The sequence below is a fragment of the Tamandua tetradactyla genome, chromosome 23 (assembly GCF_023851605.1).
Source record: "Tamandua tetradactyla isolate mTamTet1 chromosome 23, mTamTet1.pri, whole genome shotgun sequence".
NCBI classification, from domain to species: Eukaryota; Metazoa; Chordata; class Mammalia; order Pilosa; family Myrmecophagidae; genus Tamandua; species Tamandua tetradactyla.
In genome coordinates, this window is record NC_135349.1 from 49712396 (window position 1) to 49737487 (window position 25092).

Below are 25092 nucleotides of genomic sequence, written 5' to 3' on the forward strand. Positions count from 1 at the left end.
GTTGCACTATAGCAAATTAGTTTCCTTAAAAAAAGGAAAGTACATGATGCCCCAAATGCTACAATTTTTTTGTAATATAATATAAACCAATCACAAATATATACTTGAAGGAAAGTCTATTTAAAAATGTCCTACCCTGCTGCCCCTTCCAATTTGAAAACAAATTAAGTTTTTAATGGGTTCAAATCTAGCTGTTTTAAATGGATATCAGGTGAGTCTGTAAACTTGCTAACATTTGTATAGAATTGTGCATGTGTACGCTCACGTGAACCTTTTTCTAGAAAGAAATACATATTTTTTATTAGATTTTCAAAAGTATCTGTGACATCTAACCCCCCCCACTGTCCCTAGAAAAAGTTTCATAACCACTCATTTATGGTGTTTGCCTATAAATGCACTCAATTAAGAGGCCTTTTTGGTTATATTTAAAAACCAGTTAAGAGTTTGAACTGGAAATGACATCAAAACCTAATAAACCAAAAGCTTGAGAGAATGTCAAAAAGTATTCTGAGACTGGGGGAAGAAGAGTGGTAACTTTAGTTCCTAGTATTTCTATTACATGAAAAAGATCCTACTCATCACCCCATACAGGGTGGGAATTAGAAATGAAGAAATTAAAAAAACTAAAAAGCATGGTTGATGAATATCCAGAGATAGACATAATCTGAGAGTTGGTGTCAGTCGTTTCATTGAGGAAATAAAAGCACTTCCTGAAAGCACTTCCAAAGGCTCTATCACTGGGGTTCCTCTAGGATGTTCTGTCCTGGGAGTCTGGCATATCTTTCTTTTGTGTAAATTAGCATACATTCTACTCAAAATCATTCTCGAGGTAACTGGGAAGATGGTCATAGATATGCCATCATTGATTCCCTGAAAAAACAGAGCATCTTTCCCAAACAGACCAAAGGAACCAAAACCCTATAGCTGATGCTGGGCACTCAAGCTTAGAATACACAAACAAAACAGTCCCACATGGTGCTACATTAGGGCATCCTATTGTAGTCTCACGCAAAATGCACGGTATATAGTAGACACTAAGCGGATGCTAATTAAGAACAAAAACGTGGTGAGGCCAATCTCATGTCGGGGTTCCTCTGGGATGAGATTGGTGTTCAGTTGCCATGATTTGATGACGTATTGAGTTGGGCAGGTGTGCCTCCAACAATGCTTTTGCATGTTTTAGCTTCTGGGAGGGTCCTGGTCTTCAGATAATATCAGTACATGGAGGGAAAATCACATTAATACAAAGAAATGGATGATCTTAAGAGCTTCCTTGGTGGATGCTCCCATGTGGCTATTTCAATGTTTGAGACTTTCAAATGTCACCCAAAGCTCCACAGAGGAAGCCACGGAGGTTCTGTGAGAGTCTTTTTAACTCCTACTCCCTCCAAATATCGAAGACTCACAGTGACCTAAGACAAAGGATATCTTTTTGGTTGGAACTTTGGTAAAAAGGTATATTCATATCGAACACTTCATGAAGAACAGAGGCTTATCTTGACAGCTAGATATGTCTTCAGTTTATAGCAGTGGGAAAAATAAATTCTTAATAAATGCATCTTCCTAGGTGAAGACTTAGAAAAGATGGGGTTCTTTGTGTATGGAGTGGGGGGAATTGCAGAATGGGTTGTTAACATGGCAGTTTAGGAAATGGTTGGACTTCACATGTCCCTTAGTTCTCTTCTGGGGAGTCTTCTCTAAACACCCGAGATTGCTCAGGGCCCTTCCTGGGCGCCCATCCAACACCTCCCCAGTCACTTGTATCATTTATTGAAATTGTAAGTTTGTATGTCGCCCCTGTCCTGGACAGGAAGAGGCAACACTGAATGTCCCATCTTTCTCTGCATCCCTAGTACCTCGACTGGACTGGAATGAAGACCATAGTCAAACCTAGGAATCTTCCCCAAAGGACTACAGGAAACCCAAACTATCTCTGGACTACCGGAAGCCTGATGATGGCACTTCCTTGAAACAGCAGTGGGTTTCCACCCCTTCAGCTTGCTTCCACTTGACACAAGAACAGCCCTCACAGAGCCAAGCCCTACTCAGTTTTGTCCGCTGCTCTTATTCTTTCCAAGATGAAAAATTCCCCTTGCTGTCTCCTGCAGCCTATGCCAAACAATCCAGATGAAAAGGGACACCTTCATTTACGAGGATGGGTTCTCACTTTTTCATTCGGTGCCAGTGCACTCCAGGCAGTCTGTAACCTGGCGAAACACCTAGGCAACTAGCTGACTTTGATTCTTTCCAACTGGTGCTTCGGTCGTACAAATACTTGCCGACACGGACAGTTCAATCCTTCTGCTCTGCCTGTTGCACTCCCCCTTGAGAATTTTACCTTACTTCCAAGTTTATTTTCAGAATTCCCAGTCATACTATTATAAGCAAAGAGGTATATTCTACAAGTATAACCAAAATTATTAGGAATATGGATGGAATATTAAAAATTAAATCACGTCCAAGGCAGTCACAAACACATTGTTTCACCATTTGGAGATGCTTGAGTCCCTCCCTGGTGACCAAGGCATTAATTAGTTCTGCATGGCTATTCCCGACAAAGAGCATGTTCATTATAAGCCAGCAAATTTCAATTTTACAGCAGGTGTGTTATTCTGAGATTTTTATAAGCTGTCCATGTGAGGATAAGCCATATAATTTTACTTTATTTTTTTTTCTGATCAATATAGCAGTGAGATACTGAGGGTAGATATCCCGAAAAGCTACAATTACCATCTACTGAGATAAGATAATGATTTTCAGATAAACTACTGGGGTATAAACATGCAATTCTGCATTTATGGCTTATGAATCTTGCTTTAGTAAATTGCATGAGCCCAGAGGGTAACTTGCTGGTTTTTTATTCCTTCATAACTCATTATGTGACCTTGGAAATAACCAATCTTTATTTCTTCATACCTTGATCTATAAAATGGGCTCAACATAAGTGTGGCTGGGATGACGATTCTACTATATTGCCAAGATTCCTGAAGCCACATGGTCACCTACCTAAGGCATAGGCCATGCAGACGTACTGGTGAGGGGTGGAGGGCTTTAGAGCCAATTCATCCTTGGTTTGCTATTAGCCACAATCACTTTGGTTAAAAATATTTACTCAAACATATTTTGTCCAGGAAGAAGCTGAGAGTTGACTCAGCTCTGATGACTGCACAAGAAACCTGACGAACATCATCTTCTCTATTAGTCTTGAACATTATCTTCTCTATTAGTCCTTATCTTCCCTTCCTGGTGATTTTATTTGTCTTCCTGTCATGTAAAAATTTTTTGCATTGCGTGCATGTTTAAAACACCTCGAATATTCTAATTTGGAATAGGCGAGATATGAATCACTAATGAAATACAAAAGTGTGTCCCTCTGTGATCAGTGTAATAGAGATAGTCTAGGCTAATTCCAGTTTTCTAAAAATTTGTAAATAACAGAGCCAAGGAGGGGGGTTTGGGGAAAGCATGCCTCCAAGCCTCTTCACTGCTCTGAGTGTTACCCTACTCTTTCCACGAAGCAGAAACATATCCAGGGTTGACAGAAGCCTCGGGTCAGTCCATCTTAGCAGAGCAATGCTTCTCTGAGCCACGCTACTGATATCGTGAGTCTGAAAATTCTTTGTCATGGGGCTGCCCTGAGCACGAGAGGGTGTCTGGCAGCGTCTGTCCCACCCCCCAGTTGTGACACTGGAAAGTGACTGCAGACATTCCAAATATCTGCTGCTCACAGTCGCCCTGGTTGAGGCCAGCCGCCTTAGCGCAGTCTCTAAGAGGAAGGCAGAGAGAATGGCATCATCTCCGCATCACAGCTTCCTCATCAGTACTTCATTTTTTATTTTGAGCATTCACCACCACTCCTTGATACTCACTTGGCAACCACAGAGACCCTGCCCAGAAGGACGAAGCCCGCAAATGGGAGAACAAATGAATTCGCGTTTTCCCCGGAGAGGAAAAAGGAAGGCAGATGCCATTTTGGAAGAGCCAATGAAAACGCATCTTGATTCCAATTTCACTGAACTTGGAATGTTTGCATTTGACTCAACACCTAATTTTCTCCTTTCAACAAAAGGTTCCAAAAACCTCGAAGCATCAGAGGTCTCTGGGGAGGGGGAGAAATGCCATCCCCGTGATTTTTCGGTATGAAAAGCTCATGTCGGTGGATGGATTCAAGGGGACAAATGTGATCCAACCTCCTTAATAACCAGATGTTTACAATCATCAGAAATACATCTTTGGCTGTAACCATTTCTCTGTTCTCCAGCATTCAGTCTCAAAGAGAATTTACATAACAACATGTGACATGTAGAATGCTTAAAGGCACCGACCGTGACAGGACAAATTACACTCATTTTTCAATACACTTTGCAAGGTGCTCCAAGGCAGGCACGCGCGCGGGGCTGCATGCTGAGGCAGTTCTGGCGGGGGCGGGCAAGACCAGCATGCGCTCGCAAACAGCTCCGTGCCCCTGGGGAGGAGGGCGGTGCAGGGAGGCCCGAGGCCCGCGAGGCTGCCCCACTTACCCGCCGTAGGCCGGGATCGGGGGCGGGGGCGCCGCTGCCCTGAAGGTGTTGTACACGGTGCGGCCGCGTCCTCGGAGGTGCGCGCCTCGGTAGGCTGCCGCTGCGGTGGCCGCTGGATACGGGAAGCCGGGCACTGCGTGGGGGGGAGAGACGAGAGCAGAGCAAGGGCCGGTCAGACGCGCCCCCTGCCCGCGAGCTCACCGTCCCCAGGACCCTTCTCCCTGCAGGGCCCAGGCAGGGCCCCCGGCCCTCTTCCCGGGAGTTAGGGGGTCTAAAGGTGAGTAGAAGGATGAAGCCAAGGTTGGATTCCAGAGAGGATGGGCTGGTTAAGGCCTCAGGGCTGGTCCCTCTGCCCAATAACATTTATAAAGAATTCTTCGTAATAGCAGAAAAGCTCAGTGCACAAACTTATTATATATTTTAGAGGTAAATTGCGAAAGGTATGTGCAATGTATCCTCAATCATGTTTTATATGTATGTTTCCATGCCTGATGCATGTATACATGCCTTACGTGTACCAATATACAGGCGTGGATGTGTGTATATGCAGAAATATGTATAGACACTCATGACTGTGCACATGGGTATACATGTGTAGGTATGCCTGTGTATGTCATATATGTATAGGTGTGCATATGCACATGCACATGTGTGCACATGCATGCACAGATGTATGTGTACATATGCACACACGTGTGGGTATGTCTATGCACGTACATGCATTTGCACACATTTTCAACATGTTCGTAGATGGCATCTCTGGGGCTGAACTCTATGAGTGTTTTTCATTTTAATATTTTCCTCCATCCCATTTTCACTCATTTTCCACATTTTCCTTTACAGATATATATTGCTTGCTACAAACTTCTCATTGAACTACAGCATCCCTACAGCAATAGGCATGCATCATAAGTGTACAAATGACATTCGTCTCCCAAGAAACAGATCGTTACCAACATCCCAAAAGCCTCCCACTCTACGACGCAGCTTTTAAAAAGCGAACACAATCACCGTAATTCCATACAGAATGTCTAGGAAATCGGCTCTTATGAAGAAAGCATGGGCAGGGTTTCCTCCCCTGGCGTGAAATTCCCTGTGGGGGACAACCTGGGGCAGAGAACAGCCTGATGCCTGAGGCCCTTGATAATGAATTATTTTGCCTCTGTCTGGGATGTCCTTCCTCCCATCCCACGAAAACCCCAAGTCTCTTCTGCCTGCAAACTTCTCCTGCTCTGCTGAGCCTACGGCCCCACTCTCACCATACTCGTCCTATCCCACCAAAGACGAGGCAGTGTTTCCCAAGCCAGAGGCAAGGGACTGCGGGGTGCTTTCCTGGGAAATGATGTTTGAGAAACTGATGCCTGAGGAGAGCCATATTAAAGGCTCAACAAGTCCTGCAGCAAAGAAAGCTCTGTACCCTGGTGAACCCAGCAAGCTCAAACTTAACTTTTGCAGGAACATTTTATTTTGCAGAGCACCCAACCTCTCATCCTGTCTTGGATTCAAAGAGCCGCCTTAGTCATTTGTTCCTTTATGTCTCCTAACAGGCTGCAAGCTCCTTTGAGGCTGCTCTGCACGTCTGATTCATCTCACATCGTCCCCTGCCTCCCGGAGTCAGTGAAAACACTGTGCTTTTATCCACAGTAGGTAATCTAAATATTTGATACCAGAAGGAATGAATGGATGACTTAAATACAAGAAAAAGGAGATGAGGGTGTGGGCTGCGGAGAGGCCAAATGATTGACTGGCTATTGAATAAACCTGTCTTTTCCCAGGACCCCTTCCCAACAGGATCCCTGAGGAGGGGTGGGCTGGGGTGCAGAGAAGGCAGGTGAAATGAAAAGGCTCCCCCTCCCACTTGTAATCTCCTGTCACGACCCTCCCCTGCTCCATCTCTCCTGGGATTTAAGAAAACGCTGAGTGAGACGCAAGCCCGGGAAGGAGACAGGCATTCTTTCGGCGTGATGAGATGCGGGAGAAATACCAGCATGAGATTGAGTTTCATATTTTTGTTAGAGTTTTCTCCACCCTAAATCCAGAATGCCAAGGGGTCTCTGCCTCTTCCTCTTATCACCCTCAGCTGTAAAAGCAGCCCAGACCGCCCCGTTATTCTGGGAGTTCCTTCTGTGCACACTGAAGCATGGACCCGCAGGAGGGGTGTGAGAGGAGCGGAAATACGCAAAAGGTCGTTAAGGGAGGGAGAAAGGGAGAGGGAGAGAGAATGAGTGATCAAGCCCAGCAAAGAGACAACTGTGCTGCCTGAGTGCAGGGGAGAAGCCACACAGTAAACCTGCAGGCCTAAGAGTCAGACCCTACACTCATGGGCAGAACGTATCTGTACATCTGCGGAAGGGGAAGGGGGGGGGCAGGCAGGGGGCTCCCACAAAAGGCATTGCCAATTCCGTACAACCTCATGGCATTCCACAGGCTGAAATACAACCTTGGAACCCGAGGTGGAGATTGGTACCTGGAATTCTGCGTGTGCTCAGGAATGGCAAACAGCCAGCATGTTCTATGGTGGATTCTAGCATGTCCTTCCCTCGGGATGAGGTGAAAGTGCTAGGACTGTAGAATCAATCGGAAATGATTCTGTCTTTCTATCTATGTCTGAGAAAAGCATCAAGGTTATTTTTAACCCTTCAAACAATCTGCTGCTAAAGACAAATTGTGCGGTTTTATTTCTTTCTCGGTTCACCATCCCCTAGTACCCACGTTTCCTGGATCAGATTTTCACAAATGTGCCTAAAATTGCCGGAGGTGGGAATCTTCCTCGGGAAAATCGGATAACTCCGAATATCATAAAAGCCCAGAAATAATGAGATATGAGACTCTGGCTTCAGGACTGGGGGGAAAAAATGAGTGAGAATGGTTCTGACTCCAAATCTATCTTGCCACAGTTCAAATATTAACTTTTCATAGGAACGCCCTGGATTTTGAAATAAAGAAAATGAAAAATTCACAATCTGGCGGAGCAGCTGTGCCTGTGTTAGGAAACGCAGCAATTACGCTGACCCATTCATTATCACTGGCTCCAGTGCCTGGTGAGCCAGACAAGATCCCTCTCAGCGACAAGCAGGTTTTACAATAATTCTTGGAGGATTTAGATGTTGAGATACAGCATGAAACAGGCACTTGGTGATACAGCGAGGGGCGCACGGACTGCTACAAGTATAGAGCCAGGATTCCATGTTATACCCCTTTGGTTACAGGGAGAAGACGGCTTTGCTGATGCAGGATAAGGCACTATTGAGGTCTTAATGCGAGGCTCTCTGGAGGAATGACACATTAGAGGAATTCTTGTTTAGTGAAAGGAACACAGGAGGAACTGAAAATCAATTCCTGGTTTTAAATATAGCTTTCCTGGGAGGCCAAAGGACCTTTAGGCAAAACAAGAGGTCTGACACATCCTGCTTTGCGTCAGAGGTGTCATGAGGAAAGCATCTGGAGCCTCCGCGACATCTGGAGAATCAGGGACCCCAGGTGGATGGTCAAGGGACCTCTTTGGGTAGGCACTACTCTGCATGATTTATGAACATTCCCTCCCTCCCTCCCTTCCTTGTCCCTTCCTTGCTTCCCTCTCTCCCTGTTTCCTCTTCCTTTATTTCCATCCTTCCTTTCCAGCTGTCCTCTTTTTTTTTTTTTTTCCATCTTTTGCATCTCCTTCTGAAGGAGCCTCCCATGGAATACTTCTGGATGAGTAAGAGGAATCAAGTAGTTTGAATCAGAGGAGCGAATGAGAAGGACTCTCATGTTTGCTAGAATGGGAGTTCCATGCGCTCTGCATCTGTGCCGTCCATTGTCAGGAGAGGGTCTGGCAGAGGGCAGGTGCCCAACACCTACCACAGTGCCTGGACATCCTCCAGGTGGTTAACTGATATCCGTCTCCTTCCTTCCAGGAGAGGACAGCCTCCTCTTCTCTGTCCAACCCCCAACACCGTCCTGTCCACAAAGGGACCTCCCAGCATCTGTGTGCGAACCACCCAACAGGACTGCAGTTGTGATCCGCAGCACGGTCATTTCTACCTCCACGCTTACGCATGTGTGCCAGCCCGGAAGTAGCAACCACATTTGGAATGTGTTTCCATAAAAAGGGGGATGGGAGTGTGGACAAATGTACTATACTTGGAATTCTTAGAGCCCCAGATTCAATTGCATTTCACTTTTATTGCAGTGTACTGTCAAGGTTTGAAGATCTGTTTCTCATTTTGGGGATAAGCAGGACTCACACATTCCCCCCAGACAGGTAATAGCTATTAAAAAGCATCCCACCGGCCTAGCCTCAGACAATGCTCTCTGGCAACCCAGCAATGTACAGTCCCCGAACACAATAAATGTGTGCAACTGGGAACGGCAGAAAATAACAATCCTTATAATCCCTAATTTGTCTGATTTGTAACTGAGCCTTCTGCGTTTCTCCCCATCTCTATTAGAGGAGACGCCCCCCTGCCTCCACCCCCATGGCTGGTTTAGGATGACGTTGGTTCTCTTCTCACGCCACTAAGACAAATGCTCAATTTCAACAGTAAAAAGCACCACTGTGTGTCACCTCCCTGAATTTTAGTTTCACTTGCCTACCAGGTGTGCTGGCTTGCAGACTTTGGCATGTGGTTATATGCGTATTTGAAGCAATTACTCGAACAGATGATTCAGATACAGATTAAACAAGACCAAAATGGCTTTATCCTTGAACCCCATAGAAAGAAAACATCCTGTTCACATGCTGGCTTTGTGGCATGATGCTTATCTATTGTTCAGCTAAAGTTATCAAGGCATCTATCAGTGCTCCAGTTCTGGAGTCTGGAGTCAGTAAGTGGGCAATAAATGTTTAATAAATCCAATGCAAAATGCCAAATGGAAACTCACAATGTCCTCTCCTTTTCTGGAGTGGAGTAAATCAACGTTAAAATAAAAGTCATAAACCTCTCAGCCTGTGTAATATTTGTAAGTGCCTCTTTGTTAGTTAAAGAAAAACATCAGAAAGAAAAGACACCACCTGCTAGCCATGTCTAAACTCCTATATTGGAGTCTGAAGCTTTTCTCGTTGAACGTTTGGTTAATAAACATGGAAACAGATAAACAGGGACAGTGTTAAGCTGAGCTGCAGGCGTGTTTCTTGAACGAGAAAGACAAGGCATGGAAACATCTCAGGTCCATTATATTGGAAAAGTTCCCTCTTAAACCTCATACTGCATGGCTCAAAGTGAAAAATATGGTATCACTGCAACGAAAATTGAATTTAGCTCATAAGCTAAAAATGAGTTTCTCTCAAAGAAAACAGGGCAAGAGCTTTTGGAGCGAACACCGATCGCGCATCTTGCTGACAGGTCAACATTGCCAGCCCACTCACTCCCACCCTTCAGCTAGATTTATAGCCAGAGCATATTTTGGGGTGTTTAGTGGAGTAACTGTCACGGTTCTTAGGAATAAGGAGCTCTATGCTGCAGAAACTTTAGGATGAAACCAGACACATACATACTGGGAGGTACTCCAGAAGCAAAGCAAATCAATATTTTAAAACAGAATCGTGTGGGTGTATCAACCAGCCGCTTTGGGCCGTTTACCAAAGTGTCAAGCGCTTACTGTCTACCTCCCATTCAAAGCCGGCGCCCCCACCTCCAGGCTTCCAGGAGCTCTGCTTTCACTGTATTTACAGTCTCTTTTACAAACCTGGTGCTTACCTTCAAAAATAAACACAAATGAGATCATCTCATCAGCCCGGAGATCCCAAGAGAAGGAACACAAAACCAGTGGAAAATACTTGAGGGTTATAAACTGCATATTAAAATTTTAGAGCTCCCGGAGAGATGGAAAAGTAGCAGATGCAAAACCCGACAGGGGGGCAGATTCTGCATCAAAGCCATAAAAATATACAACTGCTTTAATGGGCAATTATTCTTTGCATTTGTGCTCTGGTTTGCATTTGCATGAGATTGCCAGATGCCCTGGAAAAGGTGTGCCATCAGAATGGCTGGCTGGCTCTCTCTTCGTCCCACACTTCCTTCCCTTTGCTGCACAGTGCCACCTTTCCCCACCCTTTGAAGGTTTTAAGAGCATGAGATGTTCATGCTAATTTGGGCTTGAATTGTTCTGCCGGTAATTGATGGTAGGAAATATTCATTTACACAGTTCTGGGGGAACAGACGCCCTTTCAACAGCAGGTTCACGGTTCTGCAGGATTCCCCTTGAGGGAACTCCCATTTCATGTGCTGTACCATAAATTAAGAACTGGCATAATAGGTAACATACTGAGGGAAATGAAACAGTCAGCCAGAGCTCACAGAGCAAGAGATTTCGGAGGAGAGAATGGTGTGATAAATGTCACAATGAAGAATCAAATAATCTGATTATTTTTCCAAATGGGGAAAAAATTTGCTCCCTGTTTCAAAATGAATCTCAAATAAAGGTACAGGTAATTGGTTTATAATACAGAACTTACACACACACTTAAGTCACTACCTTTAAATTATATTAAGTGGAAAATCTAATATGATGGAGCATATTAAGTTACAGGTCAAAATTAAAAGGGAAAGGTTTTCAATTTCTTTTTTCAATTCAGTAATTTCAAGATTTGGGGGGAAAAAAGGAGGGGGAGTTCCAACCATTTAGTTGTTTACAAATATACCAAAACGGGCCCTTAATTTGTGGAATCTCTGGTTCTCACGTTCACATATATTTATCCCTGAAACACACATTGGGGATCCACTCCTGTGCTGGTCTAAAACGCATGTCGGTATTAAATTCTGCTGTTTAGAAGTGCATGAATCTACGTTTTGGACAAACAGTTCCTTATAGGACATCCTCATTTGAAATGCATTGAATAGAAAAACAAAAATTTCTAATTAATGTACAAGTCTAATCACCGTTCTCCACACGGAAGAGTAATTTTTCACTGTTCATTTGCTCAGTTTAATCTCAAAACTGACATAACAGAAACGCAATGTCCTATAAATCTCTGCTCATTTGTTTCTTTAATATTCATATTCCATTGAACTGCAGCTGCTTGTTGCTGCAGTCGACTGCAAGATGCAAAAGTGTCGATAAAAATATTATGAAAGGCAAGATGTGTTTCTTCCTGGCTGCGCATGCCATTTATTTGGGGGAAGACAATAAATGGCTTGTGGATTGTCCCTCGGCCTGCTGCTTGGGGTGATTAGTGATTAATTACCTTGCAGCAAATTGACATGGCACGAGGAAATTGACACAGCCCTGATTAATTAACTTTTTATGGGCGGTAGTTACTCACAAAACATTGTGCACCATAATTGAATCTCTTTACATAACGTCATGCTACAAAAGTTTCAGTCAAATCCACATTAGCCAGAAGTTTCTAGGCTGCTAAAGGTCTGGCTGAGATGTAGCCAAGGAGTTGGCAAGAACTTGAACTTGGAGAAAAATGCATGCTGTTGCAGGGAAAGACGGTGATGCTGTATTGGTCTGATGGCCCAAGATGAATTTATTGACCTAAATCTCTTGACTTTAGGGACAAGATTATATCCCGCAAAAATGCCTCATTTTCCTCCAACCTCACTGCCTGTTGCCTGCCAGTAGCTTTTCCCAGTTCACTGTGTTTTGTCCAGTTTCTAAATGTTGACTTGACGTCCTAATTCAAATCTTGATTCCAATGTCGCTTCCTCCAAAAGCCTTTCCAATCAATCTTACCTAACATTATGTGGACCCCACAGATTTTACTATCACATCACCTGACTTTTGTTCCTTCATTATCAATCTCTTATGTCCTCATATATATATATATGTGTATATAAATACGCACACTGCATTTTCATTGTACATCTCTCCACTAGAATTCGGGAGGAAAGGGACATTATTTTGGTCACTACCCTCTCTCCAGCACCTAGAAGAGTTCCTGGAATAGGATGATCATTGAAATGCTTTTTGGATTAAATTATCAGGTAACCTCAGAATGCCACAGTAATTCCGCTACAGAGGAAAATGGGTGAGAGTCCATGAACTGAAGAGTCACTAAGATAATAATTGATCAAGATGCTTCCTTTGAAGGATGCGTATTCTGAGAGAAACTCTGTTTAGTGAGGATGTTAGTGATGAGGGAGCCCAAACCACATTTGTCTAACAAGTCAAGCAATGAAACCGGGATAATCAAGCAAAGGTGTAATTTCAGTTAGCAATATCCCATATTCCACTACGGGTCGAAAGAGATTCGATGGCATGCTATGGTAGCAGCTAGCAGATACTAAGTGTCAGACCAGTCGATTAACTCACTAACCCTTCATCAAACTATATGACCCAGGTGATACTGTTTTCTTTACTTTCCTGGAGAGGAAACTGAGGTACAGGGCAAAGGGAAATGTGTCCAATGATTTGAATGCAGGCAGTGTGGGACCAGCGTCTAAGCTCTTGCCTCGAACACAACGCAACAACTAAGGAGAAGGCATCCCAGATAAGGTTTGGGCAAAAACTTTCCACTCTCTCCATATTCCTTTGAGGATCTCGATTTGGCTTCCCTCCCACTGCCTGTCCAAGCTGCTGCATCATTTCCCTCCATCCATGCCGCGTCCAAGAGAGTGTCAGCACCAGTTCAGCACGCACCGAGGTCATTCGCATGGGAATCTGTTGACAAATCTCCCCGAGACCTCACTATGCTCCTGGTTGGAGGGTGTGGAGAGGAGATTTGCAGGGGCACCATTTCTTCAATTCTATATTCATGTTCTGAGATTTCAAGACACCTGGAAGAGCTTTGTTCCTTTTCTGCTGATAGGATGCCGGCCGTGGAATCACCACCCATTTATGCTTCTGACAAGAGTTTCAAGTTGTTTCCCTACCATGCTGGGGGTTATCTCCTCATCTGGGTGTGAGCTAGGGAGCTTGTATAAAATCCCCTGATACTGGGGAGATGGATTCTCCCAGCAATGCAATCCTGGTTATGCTGGGATGATATTCTTGGAGGTCACACTTAGACACACAAAACTGTTTTGGGCCAAAATAACTAGTTCCTTATGAGTAGATCCAAGGGAAAATTTTCTCAAAGAGGAGGAAGATTTGAATAAGAATCTTTGATAATGTTTGGGAGTATTGCATCTTTTTGGATATGCAACAGTTTTTTAAATATCACTATCAAATACAATTTTCCTTAAAACTTGGTTAGCAAGAAATCTCTTCCTTAGAAATGAAACAAATGTGTCATCCAGGAAGAAAAATAAAGAAAACTAAATGCAATGAATACACAGGGACTTATTCTGTACAGTAAGCCTGATGTCCCTAAGTTAAAAATGAATTCAATAAGCAATAACAAAATCCACACTTGACACTCATGTACATGAATATTTTGGCCTTGGTGACTTTGAATGAGGACAGCAACCTTTGCCGTAACTAATTGCCACTTGATTCCTGCTTATCCCCCAAAGTAACTGTTGTCTCTTTCTTCTCAGGTTACAAATAGATGGATTTAATTCAGCAGACGTGGTGAATAGCACGGCTGTTGAATGTGCAGTAATATGCTTTTATTGTGCAGAAGAGCTATCCGTGGTCTCTCTACTAGCAGGTATTGACAATATCCTCCCAGGCAGGAATTTTGTAACATTTCATTCAACAAAATGAGCATGAATCTCAATCTTGGAGTGTTTAACTTGGCAGGGCTGCAGAAGGCATTTGCAGAGGTGCGTTTTGTCGTTTGAAGGAGCACTGACGACAAAGCCCCGAGATGCTGAGATCTATTTTAATTTGGATAAAGCGATGTGCCATAATCTATTAAATTGACAAAACCTGTACCAGTGTCAATTTAGCTTTTCGCAGGCAGCCATAGAAAGAGCCAAATAATTTATATAAATAATTACTTTGTTGAGTGCATAGACACAGTAACGATTCAATTGTTAAATCATTCATGATCTAGCTTAACAGCTGGCTGGAACAGCAAGCAGGTAAATTGCCTCTCCAGGTAGGGAACAGGGCAAGTGAGATAAATGAGCTTCCTTGCGCTGGGCTGGATTTCCCAAGGTTCTCTAGGGTTGCTGCAGCTACTGAACATGAGGCCCTCAGAGGGAGTTGGCAGAGACGCATGATGGGTACACGATGCAAATGCATCATTCATTTCTTTTCAAGTCATCATCGTGGGGATACCTGGTCTGTTGGTTTTGCGGCCATCTGCCTTGGAGCATCAGCTTCCAGACCTGAAAGACTGAGCCTTAACCAATTTGATAGATCATGGGACTTGCCCCTATGAAACTTGTTCCTGCAAAGGAGAAGCTAAGTCTACTTATAACTGTATCTAAGAATCACCTCCAGAGAACCTCTTTTGTTGCTCAGAGGTGGCTTCTCTCTCTAAGCCAACCTGGCAGGTGAACTCACTGCCTTCCGCCCTATGTGAGACGTGACTGCCAGGAGTATAAGTCTCCCTGGCAACATGGGACCTGACTCCTGGGATGAGCTGGGACCTGGCATTATGGGATTGAGAAACCTTCTCAACCAAAAAGGGTCTAGAGAGAAATTAGACAAAATAAGATTTCAGTGGCTGAGGGATTTCAAACAGAGTTGAAAGGTCATTTTGGAGGTTCTTCTTATATATTATATAGATATCCCCTTTTAGTTTTTAGTATGTTACAATAGCTAGAAGGAAATACCTGAAACTATTGAGCTGTGTTTTAGTAGTCTTTATTCTTGAAGATGATTGTATAACTATATAGCTTTTATAATGTGACTGTGTGATTGTGAAAACCTTGTGGCTGATGCTCCTTTCATCCAGGGTATGGGCAGATGAGTAAAAAAGTAAGGACAAAAAATAAAATAATAGGGACGGATAAGGGGTAATAAAAATTGGGTAGATTGCAATACTAGTGGTCAATAAGAGGTATGGGTAAGAGGTATGGGATTATGGAGTTTTTCTTTTCTTTTTTCGAGCAATGTAAGTGTTCTAAAAATGATCATGGTGATGAATACACAAGTATGTGATGATATTGTGAACCACTGATTGTACACTTTGGATGGACTGTATAGTGTGTGAAGATATCTCAATAAAAATGTATAATTAAAAAAACTGAGTCTTGATCCTTTGATCAACACCCAAAGCAAACATGGGGGATAGGAACCAGGTGGACCTCGGGCTGTCCAAGCTGCCTGCTTTCTGAGCTGGAATCCTCGAAGCCCCCAGAAAGAGAACCATTCAGAAAAGGTCCAGCTGCCCCAGCCACTAGAACCAGGTAAATCTTTCAGACTGGCTTCTTGGGTTGCCCATCAAAGATCCTAGAGAAGATGGCTTCTAAAGAAGAGAGGTGGAGATTGTCTGTTTGAGTAGCTCAGAGGCTTCATGCAGCCCAGGTGGCTTGTCACACCAGCTGTCTCATTTTCTGCTCATGGGTAGGGAGGGGCACCACTATTTTCATGGTGAAGTGACTGGCCCAAGGTCACGGAACTAGTGTACAGTGACAATTTGGACCCAGCGTGCTCTGAGCTCAGCTCATTGTACCATATCACATTGATGTTCGAGGAGAAATTAGTAATACCAAATCTGAGACTAGGATTTGCCAGCGAAAAATGATCTTTTGGAAACATTTCCTAGATTCCTGTAGGAGTCGTCAGGCGTGGGGATGATACAGTACACCCTCAGGCAGAGGTTCCCAGAAAGGAGGTCTCTGTTTGTTTGTTTTTACATGAAAAGCAATTAGGCTTCAAGAGCCTACATTTCATGCAAGTGAAAACCTCGGGAATAGAACTAAAATTTGTGATGTGCTATTTGATCCTGAGACTGCATTTTCTTAACATTCTGCCCCAAGTTCTCCAGTAGACATAAATTAGCTTTTGGCATGACAGTCCTTTCACATAAATGAAAACATGATTTGACAAAATGGCATTTTTGGAGCTCAGAGCTAAGTAAATGTTTAAATTATCACGTTTCCAGTAACTTTTCCAGGCTCCTTTCTTTTCACTGGGAGGTGAGCCTCCTTTCCTATTATGCATCTCTGTACTGCACGGGGAGGTTTGCTTTTGAAGAGAAATAAGAAAAGACGGGGAGGGGCCATCTCTGTGGTTGGAAACATTTCCATGCCACAAGCACCAAGGACATCCACCCCGGGGCTTGAGTTTTATGTGCCCAAATGGATACTCTTTCTCCACTGTTTAGATGCCGGCCCCAGCTCCTTTGTCCTGGAAAGGGCTTGGCTCAGTTTACAAAGATGGCTGCCCTTGTCAACCCACGCTTGCTTGCTCCCTTGCATTGTGATCTTCTTTTATCTCAGGAATCAAATAGGATCTTATCTTCGAATAAGATAAGAACTTAGAAGAGGCTCATCTTTTTGTTTTTGTTTTTGTTTTTTTTTTTGAGGCTCATCTTTTTTTCATTTTAAATCTACATAACTTTGGGGAAGCATATGAAGGACAGTTGAGTATGTAAGACATAAAGGAACTCTAAGGTGCTTCTCAAATTATTAAGGCTTTCCTCCTTGCTTCTGCTGAGGACTCGTGGAGGGTGGGCATTGTCAAGGAGCTAAATGTGAGAGCTGTGCCAGGCAGGTGATCCTCTTAAGAAACGTGAGCCTTAAAAAAATGCTTTCTGTCAATGCTACCAGAGGGCTTGGGGTTTCCAGGGAATTCCCCCTGCAAACTGCCTTGCTGCCTTTCAGAAACATCTCATCTCGGCCCTGTTCTCTGGCTGTGCGTGCATGGGAATCCCAGGGCAGCCTAGTTTATTGTTTTAATATCTGTCTGACACAAAGCAAACGCATCCTCCAGTGACTCCTTATCTGTCATATGTATTTCTGTGAAAGAAATATCAAGACAAATAAGATGTTTTGGGGGCACACCACAGGATGGTAGTTTTTGCAACTGGCAGCCTTCTGCAGAAGGGAGACACCCCATCTGAAAAAGACAGAAACCAACATTCTGCACTGAGATTAATAACCAAAGTGCCGAGACAGCCGGATAGCAGTGCTTGAAATATGGCTTCTTCTTACAGATCCTTCCCTTTAAATACCTGGGGTGTTCAACTAATGTTTTTCTTTTTCTTTTAATTTTCCTGAAATTATTTGTTTTTGCTTTTTTTTTAAACAGACGGACAAAAATAACAACAAATTTGGATATATTATGATTCAGCCAAAGTGGTGGTGGTTGGCATCCAAACTACAAATGAACCTGCTCTGCAGACCGGCGTCCAGGGGGAAAAACTGAGCTAACAGAAGAGGTAATAAAACTTCTTGCAAACCCCTGGTTAATAAATCAGAGATGTCCTGGGCCATGGAGTAGCAGGGCAGATGGAGCAAAGTGGAATAATGGTACCTCGTGAAGGGGAAAGAATGGCCTGTGGAGTTCATCCATTGGTGGGTGGTGAGTGGCTGGATACCAGCCTTGTCACCAACGTACAGAAACTCAGGCATGGGCTGTGACTGAGGTGAGCATGGCACAAAGTAGGCACCTCAAAACCTCTTGATCCATGGGTTAAATGAGGGAAACAGGCTCTCAGCAGCCCACTGGGTCTACCTATAGTGAGAGATGATGGTGAAAGTGGTGATACTTAATTCACCTACCAAGAGGCACCCAAATGGCAGTGTTGACATGGCTTGGGCAGTGTTAACACAATTCCCCTTAAACAGGCCTATGAGTAATGCATTAGCAATTATGAAACCTTTTATACAGAACATTGCATAGTTCTCTCCTATCTGTGCTATAGAGAAGCTGACTTTTGGTGTCTGGTGTAGGTCTGTGTTCTCAGTACACAGGATGGCACCTGGTATGTAGAAAGGACTCAGTGAAGGCTAGTTGAATGAAGGAATGCATTGCCAACCCTTTGTCTACCAAAGGACTACTAAAAGGAGTCACAAATGGAGTCAGTTATTTCCTGATATGATGGTAAAGTACCATAGGGCAACAAGAGGGGACACTGCTCTAAGTCGACCAACACAAAGCTGAGCCACAGGAATGGAGAGCTGGTGTCTGGTTCTCTGATGGGAAGGATCTGAATGGATGTTGCAGAATGAGCATTGCTGGACAGGCAGGGAAGGAAATAGAAGGAGCTGAGGCAGAAGACGAGGGATGCTAGTTAAGCTAATGTGTCTCACCATTCAGCCCAGGGAAACTGAGGCAAGTCTTAGGGGAGGCCTAAGACTTGAGCCAGCATAAAGCCCCAACACCCATATTTGCTTGTTTACTGTGAGAGCAGAACTAACGGTCAATGCGCTGAGTTTATGCATACACGTACAGGAGAACAGGTATTCTTTTCACCTCCACTGGCACACAGCTGGCTGTCCTGTGTCCTGCCATTTCAGATGAAAGTGATGGCCTGAGAAAGGAGTCGGCAGACTATGGCCAAGGGGACAAATCTGGACCACAGCTTGTGTTATTGGAACACGGCCACACCTGTTCAAGTATGCATTGTCTCCAGTTGTTTTTCAGCTACAACAACAAAGCGTGAGTAGCTGTAACAGAGACCAGATAACCCATGAAGCCTAAAATCTTTAATATCTGGACTTTCAAAGAACGAGTTTGCTGATCCCTGGCCTGGCAGTTCACACAGGGAAAAACTCCTTTTCTCGAAACCTTGGGATAAGAAAGAGAAAGCAAGTGTTGGTCTGGATAGGAAGGCTGGGCAACTGCTTTAAGGACCCACTCGATTAGTCCCAGCTCACGCATTTGCAGAACATGTGGGGCTACTCCCAGTCGGGTGTGTAAGTTTAGGGGGAAGGTTTGGTATTCAGATATATGAAGTCCATAGTTGGTCTAGGTGGGTAACCTTCGCCCAGTGTCTTCACCCGTCTTAACCTAAATTTCCTCTTGTGAAAAATAGGGTATAGTAATCATTTCGTAGTTTTCTTGTGAGGATTAAGATGGAAACTTCATGTAAACCTAAATGCTCAGCAAAACACCAAGCATAAAGCAAGTGCACAATAAAACAGTAATTGTTGCTATTACATCGGGGTTGGGGTGAGGATAAGGCAGATGAGGCACTCACTTTAGGCACAAAATGTAAGGGTGGCACCCAAAACTTCCATGATCGTCCATGCTATAGATAAATAACATTGCAATGCAATAATTTAAAAATCAACATTACTGAAAGAAATCCAGGATGAACAGAATATCAAACTTTGAAATAAAATGCCATGATGAGTCATATCAGAGTCCAAGGCAAAAGGAAAACTCAGTAGAACCCATGCTGACTTTATGGGAAATTGTGTTTGTTTTCATCATGGATGGTTGTCATTAATTTTGCTTTTTTAAAAAAATATCACACTAAATATTATTTATCTTGATTAATGTCTTTCTGGGGTACTGCTTTACATTTCGTCTCTGCGACGAGTGCCTCATTTGCTGCACCCTACAGCTGTGCCTACAGAAAATGTTAGAAAAAGCCTGCTCAGAGGAACCATGAAGTTCAGAGTTACTGGAAAGCGAGGGAGAAGGAAGACACGGCACTTTAAACCAATATATCACTAACACAGTGACCTGAAGGTGTACCTTCTATTAACTGAATTCAGTCCACTGACATTTCTCTCTTGGGCAGAAGAATGAGGCAGCCATAAATTAATTTAAGCTGTTACTTTAATTACGGAAACGAATGGAAGTTTTATCAATTACCTAAAAGTAGCACCGTGCAGGCTTGATTTATATATGTTTCTGCCACTTAAATCATTGTTTTATGAATTCCACACAATTACTTCCATAAAACACACAATCAATATATCAATTAAAAGTGTGCCACTACCCCTTGCCCTTGCATTTCATGAAAGTGAATAAATGAGATGATTTTGCATTTTGATAACATTTAGGGTTCCTGAGCATTTGCCTGTGGTGTCAGATTTGTTTTGTTTTGTTTCGTTTTTTTCACTTTTGAAAGGGATGAAAACTCCAGGAAGAATTGGTGTTCTCCTTCTTTTCACTTTAGATGTTCTTGTGGCATGAATGTTCAGCTGTAATTCTGTGTCACTGTATGAAATTTGCACCTGTTTGTGTTGCTAAGCACATGCAACCAGACAGAAATTTCTACTGGAAAATTCTCTTCTAGCCCTTGACCAAAAAATAATTTTTTAAAGGCACCCGTCTCAAGGTATTAAACAAAATCTGCACCACAGGCGATTGAGATTTTGCAATCTGAAACGATATCTAACGCTAATAACCAAATCAAAGCCAATATATTTGCCTATATAATTAAAAAATGCATGGTGAGTTGGACGCATAGTCGGATGTCCAGAATAAAAAATATGTTTGCAACATCTGTGCCATTTAAAGGTTTACTTTCCCCAATGAACAAAGCTCTCTCACACGTGGATTAAAAAGAAAATGAGAAAACTCAGAAGAGAAACAGGCAGGCATATTTACGGGAAATTCACACGATTGAATTGTCCGACTGATAACTAAATGTCTGAAAGATGAAGGCTGTTACTAGTAGAAAGGCAAATAGACACGAGGGCAAGAGGAGATGCTGGTTTTCAGCCATCCAGTTTGCAAAATTAAAAAGAACAATGGCCTCCGGTGTTACTAAGAGTGTTGGGGTTGAACCAACAATGCCACGTTTGAGAACACAGATGCAGAATTAGATGTACAGTATGTTCAGGATATACGCAAAGATGTCAACTGCAGCCTTGTTCATGGGGGAAAAAGAAGAGGAGGCAACCTGAATGACTGTGGATAGGGAATGGTGAATTAACCATTGATTGATTGACATTCACATGCAGATACCAATAAGGAGGCTTGGAAGGATGGCCACATGTATTATTAAGTGAACAAAAATATACTTAGTATGTATGATGATGTACTTATAATACATATATAAATAATCCTCTTAGAACAAAATCAAACTGCTAGTACATTGCATTGCACATACGTCCATCTTTGCATTATCCTGAAGAAAATGTGGAATGATAATTACCAGGGAGTCAACAAAACAAGGGTTTGCATCTTTGGATAAAGTGGAGGTATTCTCACCACGTTATTCCGTGTGTATGGGTGTCTGTGTTTATTTGCACGCTCCACTGATCACAATGAGCATATATTACGTTTGTCATTTAAAATCTATTCATAACACTAAAGAAAACTAAATGAACTTTATAACATTTACCTGCTTCTGGAAACGTCTACTCCATATGCAAATAATGATCAATGACAGCTCTCTTAGCTACTACAGATTTGAAGTGGAATTTTCCATTTATGGAAAGGGGGTAAGAAGGGGGGCCTTGGAATGGGGTGAGCAGAGGGGCTCAGGAATGGGGTAGGGCAGAGGGGCTCAGGAATGGGATGGGAAGAGGGGCTCAGGAATGGGTGGGCAGTGAGCAGGCCTACCAAGGCCCCGTCTCCACCCTCAACAAAACTCTCTACTAGGAACTGTCATTTGCTGCACAAAGCCTGCCCCAAATACTGTGTTCTGCATTTGGTGTTAAGATGTCCCTGCATTTCCTGGAATTTTGCTCTAACTCCAGTTAAGTTGGTAGAAAGTGGGCACATTTTACCGTTTGAGAGTGGTTTATTAGGACATCTCACATGACCTGAACCAGAGCTTCAAGCCAGAGTTCAGGATTCTGGAGGAAAATCTGGGGTCAGATGCGAAATTCCATAGTATTTTATTGTACTGACATAAAATAGCAAGTGAAAATCTTTCCCTTAATGCTTTCACGTCCAGGGTCAAATTATTGGGGTGATACTTAAGGGGGAAAAAAAACCTCTCATTATGCAAAATGCATCTTAAAAAGCAGATAACTTCAGGACAAATTATTTTCATTGCAGACTAGTTCAGCAGGGTTCCTTTAAAAACCATCTCCCTACTGCATTGAAGTGTGTTATTTACAGATAATTAGCTACTTGGCTAGAAAGAGGGACAATTTAAGGCTAAAGCATCTGAGGCCAGTTGAAGATCCAGGAAAAACAAAACAAAACAAAACTCAGGAATAATCACGGAAGTCAGAAGGCATGTAGGGCCTGATTTACAAAGCATAATTTTCAACCTTTCTTTGTTCGGGTGCACACTGTTACATAAACAGGGGAAATGGGCATTTTTAAAGTTAAGTACAAGGGCATCCTAAAAGTGAGAAATAAGGGGGTGGCTTCTTTGGGGAAGGTGGTTTGATTCTTAGAGACAAAAAAGGGGCTGTGCCAATCATTTCTCCAAGATGAGACTGGTGGTTGTCACCTGGATGAGGTGGGTCTTGGGGGAGAAAGGGAACCTCCAGTGTGTTTGTGTGTTTGTGTGTGTGTGTGTGTGTGTGTGTGTGTCTGTGTGTCTACGCGTAAATGGGGCATGGCTTTGTACTAAACCATGTTTAAAAATGTGAAAGAGAAAACAGAAATGAATGTTCCAAATAGCCAGCTAGCTGCAGACACTCTGAACATAAAAACATCACTGACTTTGAGAACCAAGGAGAAAGGACACCTCAGCAACTTAGCTTAGGGACTTGTGAGTATCTTGGAAAGCATTCTGTACTACTTCACCACCTCAGGAAGGAAATAATTTAAGGTCCCTCTGGCTACCCAGGCAGAGGAGAGGTTCCTAGGCAGCTCTCCATTACAAATTCCTAATTGAGCTTACGGATTTGAAAATCACTCCAAAGAATTGGCAAATGAAGATTCTTATTAGCAGCTAGCTTTTGTTTTGTTGTGGGACATGAGGATTAGGTGTTCATTGCTGTTTTCTTTAAAATTATGATATGAGATCATTTATTTTGTCTTTTTTTTTTAATTCCTTTCAATGCAAGTACTCAACTATGGGGAACAGATTGAAATATAATACATTTAAGCACCAGAATATCATGAGGCCATTAACATATTTTCACCAAGTACATATCACATTTTAAGTGAAAATAATATGTATGTAAATGACTGGTGTTGAACATATATGTTTCTACAGTTACTATACACATTTGCTTTTAAAGTCAGAAAAAAATGTTTATTTATATACAGTGAAGTGACATTGTTGCTTTGTCTATAATAAAATGATTCTTTAGGTCAGGGATTGGAAAACTTTTTAGGTAAGGAGCCAGATGGCAAATATTTTAGGCTTTCTGGGCCAGAGAGGTCTCTATGATATACTCTTTTTTTGTTGTTTTATCCTTTCAAAACCATTTTTAGTTTGTAGACCTCACAAAAACAGGTGTGGACTGAACCTGACCTGTGGGCTGGAATTTGCTGACCCTGTCTTAGATGATGTCTTTTTCTCTCGATGCATCAGCTATTCCATTTTGGAGGATTTGGGAAATAGTCCTCTTTATGATGTGTATGCATATACATTCCCTAAGCTGCTTTAGAATAGAATAAATATTTTTTCAAACAAACTTTTTTTGGTAGTTAACTTTTTTCCCCTCATTTTTGTAAAGAAGACAGAAATGTAAATACAATGTAAGATCACAGAACACTGTATGTCCAATGTGATAGCCATTAGCCATGTGGGGTTAGTTAAATTTAAATTATTTTATTTTATTTTTTTTTTACATGGGCAGGCACCGGGAACCGAACCGGGGTCCTCTGGCATGGTAGGCAAGCGTTCTTGCCGCTGAGCCACCGTGGCCCGCCCAGTTAAATTTCAATTTATTTAAACGAAATAGTATTAAAAATCCAACACTAGTATAGGTACTGGGCAGCCCAAATAGAGAGCATTTCATCCCATCAATTTGGAGAGTGCTATGATGAATTTTGGTGTACCAACTCTCAGAATATAATATTTATAGAGATGAAGGAAGGATGGATACAATAGAATAATGATGGATTTCAACTCAAATGGACCCAGAAAGGCAACCAGAGGTTGAGTAAATTTTCCAAGTTGAAAAAACAAGCCTCCCACCTACTGGCTACGTGATCCTGAGTGAACGACCCAACCTCTCAGTGCTGTCCCACTTCCTGAGCTGGAAAGCAAACCTTATGATACCTACCTGCTGTGGGCTTTGAGGGGAATAAATAGATTGTATACGTGAAATGTATAATGCGGGAGAATTCTAGGAGATAAACACATACACACTCACACACATTTATATCGGAACAAAGGGAACAAGTTTTCCTAAATTCAGGGAAAAAACTCACAGACTTCCTGCCAGTGTGATCAGATTTGGCTTACTAGGGATATAGAAAGATATCCTGCATTTGATTAATGCAAAAACTGCTCCTGCAGTAGAAACAACTGGCGGCTCCCCATCTCCCGAAGATGACCCTCAATTTTCTCATAATCGTTTCTTAAAAATTTTGCCCCTCCCCCTCGCCAAATATCCCTCCTCCCCCATCCTCAACAGCCGGGAGTTTGGTTTGTCTCAGCCATGTGGTCTGGGAATTGATATGGTTGATTTTGGCAAGCTGGTGAGGATTCTCCTGGATCTTGATGCCTTCAGGAGCGTGAGCCTGGCGCCCCTCTCTCTGCCTTCTCCCCTCTGTTTCCCCAGCGAGTCTCACAAACAGGCCCCCAGTCCCACCTAGACTCTTACAAGCACCGCCCCCAGTGAGCTCTTGCTAGGCAGCTATGGGGCGGGCAAAGACACATGTAGGAAATGGATATCTGGTTTTGGGTGTGGCTCAGAGACTCCGTAAGGAGGGGCAGATTTAGAAGACAGAGAGACATCTGGGAAACAACAGTGGAAACAAGGAAAGCTTTCATCCTTCCAGCCGCTCTAGGAATCTGGTGGAGACATTCTCTAATGCAGAGAAT

At 42.9% G+C, this 25092-nt stretch overlaps 1 protein-coding gene across 6 annotated transcripts in view; it reads right to left on the reverse strand.

Moving 5' to 3' along the window:
• RBFOX1 (RNA binding fox-1 homolog 1) overlaps window positions 1-25092 on the reverse strand; it is a 2222576-nt gene that overhangs the window by 48492 nt on the left and 2148992 nt on the right. For all 6 annotated transcript variants that reach the window (XM_077141880.1, XM_077141883.1, XM_077141882.1 and 3 more), the window contains one exon: window positions 4521-4653. In XM_077141880.1, coding sequence (XP_076997995.1) covers window positions 4521-4653 — 133 coding nt within the window. The remainder of the gene's footprint in view (window positions 1-4520; window positions 4654-25092) is intronic.